The sequence below is a fragment of the Mya arenaria genome, chromosome 1 (genome assembly GCF_026914265.1).
Source record: "Mya arenaria isolate MELC-2E11 chromosome 1, ASM2691426v1".
NCBI lineage: Eukaryota > Metazoa > Mollusca > Bivalvia > Myida > Myidae > Mya > Mya arenaria.
In genome coordinates this window covers 38,693,014-38,702,498 of record NC_069122.1, presented here as the reverse complement: position 1 = coordinate 38,702,498, position 9,485 = coordinate 38,693,014, and the positions used below count along the sequence as shown (strand labels likewise).

Sequence of the window (9,485 nt, the reverse complement as noted above, 5' to 3'; positions counted from 1 at the left end):
GTATAAACTATGACAAGAGATTTTAAAAGTTTCAAATTCTCGGACCAAATGGATACTTTAAAGAAAGCCAATTAGCGCCAGTGATCACAGCCGCTAAAATCAGAAAAGACAATGTTTCGTTTTACAAAACGAGCGTTTTATTACCTGTCCGTGTTTTGCATGCTAGCGTGGGTAATATTGACATATCTTGTCCTATGGAATGGTAAGGACTCAGATGAGACCAGGATTTTATTTCAAGAAGGTCAAGGTCACGGTGCCACATTGGAGCCGTTCTATGATCCTGAGGAAATGGTGAAAAATATGGATCCTGTAACTGTCACTGACTCTGTTGACAGGTTTGAGGACGTTGGAGACGATGAAGCAATGATTGCGAAAGCACGTGAAATTGAAAACGTTGATAATGTTGTGGAAGTAATCAAAGAAGTAAGTGATGGTGGCAATTACGATGAAGGTGATGGTGGTGATGCAAACGATGAAGTTGAAGACGATGATTATGAGGATATCAACGAAAAAAGTGACGAAAACAAAGAAGGTATGTTTGAAGTAAAAGATGCGTTTCAGAAATTTGAGGAAAGACAGAACAAATATGTTCAAGAGAATAATGAGATCAATAACAACATAGAGAAACAACATTTGCCTAAATTTGAAGATGGTAATGAAAAGGAAGAAAACGCGGTTCCAAAGCAGAGAGAAAACGACGAAGATGAAATAGAAGATGATAAGGCAGCGAAGTATAAAGAATTAGACCGTAATGATGAAACAAATAGAAAGGTTGATGACGATGACGGTAACTATGGAGAAGGAAACGAAGGAGGTGAAGATGATAAAGCAGACAAGCCGGAAGGAAATATTACTCCGAACGAAGTAGATGTTGACGATACGTTAAGGGTAAACAAGGATAACAATGAGAATGTGAATGATATCGCACCTGCTGTTCCTAACGTGCATGATATACGAGAAAGAGTTCGTGCGTTTGAAATTGAAAAAATGAATTTGTCTGAAAAGAAAGATGAAGAAGAGAACGTGGTGAGAGATGATAACGACGACAATGATGAAGGTTCTGAACATAACGACAATGTGCAAAAGAAAAACCAAGAACTTGGTAGGAACATATAACATTTGTGTAATGTAATTCAAAGTGCTTGTCTTAAAGGGACTAGACACCAGATAATACCATTGCAAAAACAATGTTCAAAAACTTACATAAAATTGATATCGCTGTGTACCACGCATTGAATCTTACATACTGATGTATAACATCGACACATATATATTTCGTATTTTTGCGTATGTTTTTTTTTTTCAAATATAAATTTACTGGGGTTGTCTACCACGTAAATCCCAGGTTTACTTAAAAGCGTCGGTATATGTATCTGTACTAATCAAGTGAATTTCGCATACTAAATATAGGCATTCAAAACTGGGAAACCATTATGCGTTTATTTCAAACGGGTTACGCTAGCTGAGACAGCGACAAAATATACTAGCTCGTGTCGACAATCCCTGGCTTGTCCTGTAGAATTAATGAATTTGCCTATTTTTGGACCATTTGGTGTCTAGCCCCTTTAAGGGCCTTTCCAAATTTATTGTGGCTGGAAAAGGCAAAACATTCTTTTAATTAATTACGAGGTGCATTTTGTATGAAAGCGCATTTGTATTATGATTGCTTAACATTCGAACTTGAAATATATAGCTTGCCTTTTTTTTAATTATGTGCTTTTGTTCACTCAAACGCAATCAATTTTGCGTTTGCTTAATATGTTGCTTTACTTACGTTAATTTTGTTTAATATATCAATTCATTAAATTAACAATAGTGTATTGTTCTTGTTTAAATTGACATACATGTAGCAAAATAACCGGGGATAAATACGTAATGTACTTTTACCTAAATGTTAACTGGTTTACCGGGTTCTGTTCCTGACACATTGTCGGCAATCACGGTACTTTATTCCGTTACTCTTCGTACATACCGTGGGGAAATCGACTGAAAGAATATATTTAATATAAATATGCACGAGGCAAGGCAGACAATTTTTCTACCAATGAAATCGCACGACTTGTTACAAATAAATACCCTCCAATAATCCTGCACTGTCAGTTGTCTCCGCAGGCGACTGGTCTAAATGTCTCGTTAAAAATTGTAGTTATCAAGGCGACCGGGTTCAACTCGAACGTTCGCCTTAATACTTTTCTACGTGTTAACATCAGTATAGGTGTCTGTGCACATGTAAGAGTCAAATATACAGAGAGATTTCATTTCGAAACCAATGAAACTGCCTCATTAATTATACATGATTTCGAGATTTTCGTAGCCACATCGCCTATAGTACACAATGAAACATATCTAAGTAGTGTATCGCGGGTATCCGAAGGTGTTCCAGGCGGAGCCTTATTTCATCCTTATCTGTAAAGGTTCCGATGGACAAGGGGTAAACATTGATGAATCTGACCTAGATGCAAACGAAAGAGACAAGTTTCGATATCTGTGGAGACTTCATGCCTTCAACGCGTACGCTAGTGACCTCATTCCCGTCAATAGATCTTTGCCCGACATCAGGAGCCAGAGGTGAGATTAGAGAAGATAAGTTACATTTTACTTTTAGCTATGGGTCATGAAATGTACCACAGGAGAATCACAGTATGTTAATTCTGTTCAAATACAGAACCGATGTAATTTAACAGTTTCAATACCTATTTGCTCCAGGTTAAACAATATCTATCAAATAATGTCATATGAATTAATTAGGAAGAATGGCTATTACCTGTTGAATCTCGCTATGCCGAACTCTGTTGTATCGATGTTCTGGTTATGTCGAACTTTTTTGTGAATATGTTGGGTAAAGTAAGGTATGCTATGTATTTCGGTTATATTAATATTCGATATCTCGACAAGGCGAATTTTGACTGCATAGTATTGAATATATTATGATGGCCAACTGTATGAACATTATCATTTCAAAATCAAGTGTTTACATGCTGGTACTATGGAGTATCAAACTGTTTCGGTGGCGAGGTATTAATGATATGTTGCTTAAATGGACGAACACAATTAACATGTTTTGCAAGTTATTCGTAAAAAAACACAAATAAATGGTGAGCCAAATTTTATTGCGATCATTAATATATAAATTAAGAATTGACAAGAACATTATATTATCAAACAAACTTTTCAAATATTAAAAAAGAAGACTAAGTTTTTTTGTCTTTTTCAGTCGACACATTTTCTTGATCCCTTCTTGTTGTTAATAGTCTGCATTCGTGCCTCAATAATCCATGTAGCTTACACTCTCTTGTCTTTATATCTGTTTGGAGTTCTTCATGTGAGCGCACATTTATCACATAATCGGATTCATTTCATAAATTGGCATTTCTACCTTACACGAAATACTAAGCTTCTAATATAAATATCGTAACGCACATTGCTCGCAGCCTGGTCGCAAGCGTATATGATTACCCGATAACATCCTCATTTGTTATTTTCAGTTACTTTAAACATTATTTATATTTTTTATTAACGATTGTGAAGGAAGCAATGATAGCTCATACTAAGACACTCTCGTTGGCACGATGTTGCGCGAGAGTGTCATCTTGTGTTGTGGGGGAAACCGGAGAACCCGGAGAAAACCCACTTGTCCGGCTTGGTGACCACTAACCAAACTCATTATTTTCAGTTGTAAATCCATCAAGTACAACATTTCATCCCTGCCGGAGACTAGTGTCATCATTACGTTCCACAACGAGGCTCTCTCCATGCTGCTCCGGTCCGTCCACTCCGTCCTCAACCGGGCCCCACCAGAACTGGTCCGGGAGGTCATACTGGTGGACGATGGCTCCTATCTTGGTACGTTAACAGTAACAGACACAATGAAACGTGCGTGTGGGGGGGGGGGGTGAGTGCGTGCGTGCGTGCGTGCGTGCGTGCGTGCGTGCGTGCGTGCGTGCGTGCGTGCGTGCGTGCGTGTGTGTGAGGGGTCATGGTTGTATAAGAAAAGAGGCTCTAGCTGCAGTTTTCTCGAGGAAATTATTGTTGCATTAGTAGAGTTATCTTATTGAAAAAAAGGTTGCGCGAATGCGCGCTAGCTAGTATAGAGTCATTCGCGCCATCACTAAGTGGCGCCAACCCTAAGCTAGTTATGACTTATATTTGCTTTTCGAAACATTTAAATTAGTTAAGTAAACATAAACAATAACTTTAGCTTGAACTTTAAACAATAGAAAAAACAAAGCCTGCTATATATAGAAGTTACTGTCGGAAACAAACACTTGATCCGTTTACAGGTGATCTAGGGGCACCATTAAACACCAGTATCATTGGCCTGGATAAGGTCCGGCTTATCAGGCTGTCCCAGCAGACTGGGCTTATCAGAGCTAGACTCGATGGCGTGAAACACGCACGTGCGCACGTGATTACATTTCTGGATTCGCACGTGGAGTGCTTGGAAGGTAAAGGATTATGTGTGCTTAAACATATATGTGACGTCGTCCAGTGTTAAACGTGGACTGTATATAGGTCATGTTACATTGTAACGTATTTAACGTCTACTATCGGTCATTTTGTTAGGAATGGATTGTCGAATATTTTAAGAATGGACAGTCTGTGCATAAATAATGGACAGTCAGTTTGAACAACGTTATACAATCCTGCAACGTACATATGGCACTATGTTTCAAAAATTATAATACGACCGTATGAGTTGCGGGGGCGTGGCTATAGCGAGTTTTTATGACACATTTTATTGAAAACAGTATTACACGATATAAGGTATCGACGTTTCGTAGACTCCCACATTTAGTTTACACAACATTTGGCCGATAGTTTTAAATTCTTACACATAGAATCATATTTTTCCGTTTGCGTTGGAAATGAATCATTCGGAGCTCCTCGGTCATTTTTATTGAAAACAACCTTGCATGTATACCGGTATATTAGTAGAAGTAGTTCGTAATTTATTTTGATAATATCATTAATCAAATGTAGCGTTTAAGAGTTTTATTTATTCATCTTAGTTTAAATTGATCGCCAGTGAAGTGTTTTATTGCAAACTTAATTAAGATTCCCAAGGGTTAAGTCATAAAGTTTAATTGCTTTATGAAATTACTACGTGATCTACTTGCAGCGGACTTAAACGTACCGCTTTTTGAGTATGTTAACCGTCCAAATACATCCGAGGTTGTTTTCGATAAAAATGGCCGAGGAGATCCGAATGTACAATGAACATGATTCCGAAACGTCTTCTATGCCTTCGAGCCAATAATACCATCTCGGCGATCTCCGGAAAACTTCGGAATAAATCTCGTAAATAGGCTTCAATATAATATTAAGAACACGTGATAAGGCCGCCGGCGATTAAATCAATTATCATCACGCTAAATAGACCCACTCGATAACGTAAAAATGTACTGAAATGAAAAAAATATTGATTTTTGTCTTAGTATAGCTTTGGAGAAACTTGAAAAAGAACTTTCAGGACCTGTATAATGTCACTGTTTCTTCTCACATTTAATACATGTATATCCATTGACGCTTGAATAAAACAAACTATACGCTTGATCAGTATGGGCATCGCCATGATGGACTATTTCTAAAGACCCATATTATTTCCGAGGTATATCTGTTGGATAATGGCCGAGGTGTTCAAATTGGCATTTGTTACTGTTCTAGACCATGAAATGTTTTATTGACAGGCTGGTTGGAGCCCATGTTACAGCGGTTGGTGGAGAAACCAGACACGGTCATTTGTCCGGATATACAGATCATTGCTGAGGATACGTTCAAGGTAGGTAACTGATATTTATCATACTGGGATTTTAAATATTATAGAGGGTGTCATCCCACTCCCCTATCCGTTTCGGTACGACGGATTCATCGCCATTTCGCGCGTTATTCATGATGCAGAGGTCAGGGACGCCGGTTTCAACTTATTGCATACTGGAATTTAATCAAAATATCTTTAAATAAATCATCCTTATACTTACACTTCCGAAAATAACAATCAAACATGTTCTCACGGGATAAATCATCTTTCATAATGTATGTATATCTCTGATATTTGCTATTCCGTTTTCCATTATAATTTTATCGAAATTTAAATGTTTAATGAACTTGATAAAGTATTCCAGATTACATGTACTTTAAAACTTAAAATCGTCCAAATAACGTCGTATAGCCCGCAAATGTGTCGTTTTTATTCCTCTGCATTATGTTCCTTTAAACATCAGTTTGACAATTCGGCATTTTTGAATACTTTGACTGGTATTGCGGCATATAATAATTGTTTCAAATCACTAGGCGGGAGTAATCTTCACCTCTATGAGAGCTCTAGATTTGAATTATCCACCTCAGATACTGCGTCACAAGCAGATGTATGTGGGCGGTGTTCGTCTGTCCGATCTCAAGTTTGACTGGGTACCCATACAGCAGAAGGACCGGCCCCCAAACATCAACGGTACTCAGCCCGTCAGGTATTCAGGAACTAGAGATGTTTACGTCTATTAACATAATACCAAACTAAGATTCAGATATCCAATATTTAACTTAAAGCTGCACTCTCACAGATTGGCCATTTTTACAACTTATTTATTTTTTTGTCTTGGAAAAAGCAAATTTTTGCGTAAATATCTGCAAACCAATGATAAAAGATTGCTGACAAAAAATCAGATCGTAGATTTTCGTTCGAAAATTAACGTTTTATGGTTTAAACCGTTACTAACGGTTTCAGAAAAATGCATCAGTTTTTAACTCAAATATAAAAATCTGCGATCTGATTTCTGGTAGTAGTCTTATATAACTGGTTTCCATGGATTTTCGCAAAAATAGGCTTTTTCTAAGACAAACAATACAAAAGTTGTCAAAACGTTCAATGTGTGAGAGTGCAGCTTTAAAACAAGTAACAATATATATATATTATAAAGAAAACAGAACAGTTGTGTATTATAAAAGACAGTTCTTCCAACAAGTTTAACAGCGATATTATAATATGTGTGTAATCTGTGGCCCGACATTTTTCAGAACTTTATTAAAGTTGACAATGTGATTAACGACATCGTTGCTTAGTCTTAAAGTTGATGTACTCATATCCTTTCATGGAACAAAACAGCTGAAATAGTTGTCTCAAATTATATCTGTGATACCCCAATCTGGGTTGAAAATGGCAACGTGGTGAACGACATTGTTGCTTACTTATAATAAAAGGTAAAATATGTTATAATGTGCTCATATATTGAATTAAAAAGCAAGAACAGCTGTAACAGCTGTCTCAAATGTTGTTAAGAATACTGCATATCACAAGACTTAGTGTATCTGTGAAAAATCAAGAGCAATACCAACTATCTCAACGCTTGTAGCAAATACTGAAGATGACATATGTATCCATTTAATTATGCAATTAAGATTGTAACGTTAACAATGATGACGTTATGAAACTTGTCAACTTTACTAATGATCTGAGCCTTCAACCCATCTGTGCCGCGATTGCTTAGTCCCTTGCTCCTTTTAACACTTTAATTGTGCCTGGCTCGTGTTTGTAGTGTCCATGTTATTATTAAAGGTCTCCAACTTTCATTGGTGGTCTATATTCCGTGTACAAAGACTACTTCATCAAGATGGGCTCGTACGATGATCAGATGGACTTGTGGGGAGGGGAAAACATAGAAATGTCTTTTAGGGTAAGTTGTATAATGTGTGTAGTTGATGATGATTTTACAAGTAACAAACCTTACAATTATTAAGTATCGTTGGTATGTAACTTGTATTAAATGGACTTGACACCTGCTGGCCCCAATTTCTCAAAACTTCTTAAGTCCCTTATAACAGGATTAAGCTAATCTCACTGTTTTTGTTGTTCTATAAATTGTGTTATATTTACTTCATCAAGAATTTTTAGAAATTATGTAGGAATAATCTGTATGATTATCAGAATAAACCAGTATTGTGAATACGAGGAAGGCCGATAATACATCATTTTTACATGATTAGAATAATAAACGCAAAAATCAGGATGCTGTCTCGTCTGTGTTTCCCCATTTAAAAATAGCACATAATAGTTTCCCAGTTTAAATTGTATCTATTTAAAAGATCACATAAAATTTTCGACGTTTTTAAACTTACTTGGATTAACGTAGTAGATAATCCCAGTAAATGTCGAATTTGGAACATGCGCATACACTGTGAAATCAATGATACATGTGTCGTAAGCGAGCTGATACATCTGTAAGTAAGAGTTAACGCGTTGTAATCAACGTTGTCAATTTAAAGGTTTTTTGACAATTTTCTCTCTTTTTTCTTGCAATTTTATCGTCTGGTGTCTGGTCCCTTAAAGTGTCGTTGGTATAGAACTATTATTTATTGGCTTATATGAACTCAAAAGGCATGTCCCGAGCAAAAAAAGTGTTCAAGCTCCTCAAACATGTAAATACACAAACACTTGAATTATTGTCAAAAAATTGTTTGTGTTAGATCTGGCAGTGTGGGGGATCGGTGGAGATCCACCCGTGTTCCCAGGTGGCACACATGTACCGGAAGACCAATCCTTTGGAAAGCTCCATGAAACAAGAAGTGGAAGCAGCCGCCATCAGGAACAACCGCCGTCTGGCTGATGTCTGGCTGGACGAATATAGCAAATTTTATGTAGAGGAAGGGAGTGAGAAGGTAAGATATGGTGAGAACGTCGCCAACGCATTATGAACGTTCATATAAGTGAAGTGATATAAACCGATCGTATTTCCGTTAACCATTGAACCGGGTCTGAGTATGATGATGATGATAATATTGATGATGATGATGATGATGATGATGATGATGATGATGATGATTTTATGTTTGTATACGGTTGCAAATTGAATCTATGTTTAATTTACAATTCAAGATTGACCCAGGGGATTTATCAGCCCGCCGGAAGTTAAGAAAGGACCTTAAGTGCAAAGACTTCCGCTGGTACATCGACAACGTGTATCCAGGACTGTATGTACCAGGGAGGTTCTCACCAAGAGGACAGGTGGGTGACTTCGATTTTTGTTTATTTTTATCTAATAGTTTCATGTATAAATGAAGATTTAACGCCGTCATATCCTGAATAATATTGTTCTTTACTTCGACCTTGGTTCTGACAAGGACTTTTAAAAGTGATAACATATTCATAAGTATTCCAGTTTGTGGTGGAACCGACTTGCATCTTTGTTATATTACTCATTTCTATGGGATTGCAGTGACATAAAGCTTTAAACATTAAGGAAAAATCCTTTCGTTTATCAGATACGAAACCCAATGTCTGGAAAATGTCTAGAGACAAGAATTGACATGCCAGAAACATCGCTGACTGCCAGAAACTGCAGTGGATTACCGAATCAGGTAAACATAACTGACAACATAAATAAGGAGTACTATCTATGTACATAAACTATGTTGAAAAAGTATAACAAGAAATTATGTGTCATTTATTGAACAATATTTCATCAAACATATATACTGAACGATCACTCAAACAA

The 9,485-nt window shown here is 36.9% G+C and overlaps 1 protein-coding gene across 1 annotated transcript in view; it reads left to right on the top strand.

Moving 5' to 3' along the window:
• Window positions 1-288: 288 nt before the first annotated feature.
• LOC128226978 (polypeptide N-acetylgalactosaminyltransferase 13-like) overlaps window positions 289-9,485 on the top strand; it is a 10,919-nt gene continuing 1,722 nt past the window's right edge. The window contains exons 1-10 of the mRNA XM_052937122.1: window positions 289-1,102; window positions 2,415-2,568; window positions 3,674-3,843; window positions 4,281-4,445; window positions 5,688-5,779; window positions 6,346-6,464; window positions 7,550-7,667; window positions 8,458-8,649; window positions 8,867-8,995; window positions 9,253-9,348. Coding sequence (XP_052793082.1) covers window positions 289-1,102; window positions 2,415-2,568; window positions 3,674-3,843; window positions 4,281-4,445; window positions 5,688-5,779; window positions 6,346-6,464; window positions 7,550-7,667; window positions 8,458-8,649; window positions 8,867-8,995; window positions 9,253-9,348 — 2,049 coding nt within the window. The remainder of the gene's footprint in view (window positions 1,103-2,414; window positions 2,569-3,673; window positions 3,844-4,280; window positions 4,446-5,687; window positions 5,780-6,345; window positions 6,465-7,549; window positions 7,668-8,457; window positions 8,650-8,866; window positions 8,996-9,252; window positions 9,349-9,485) is intronic.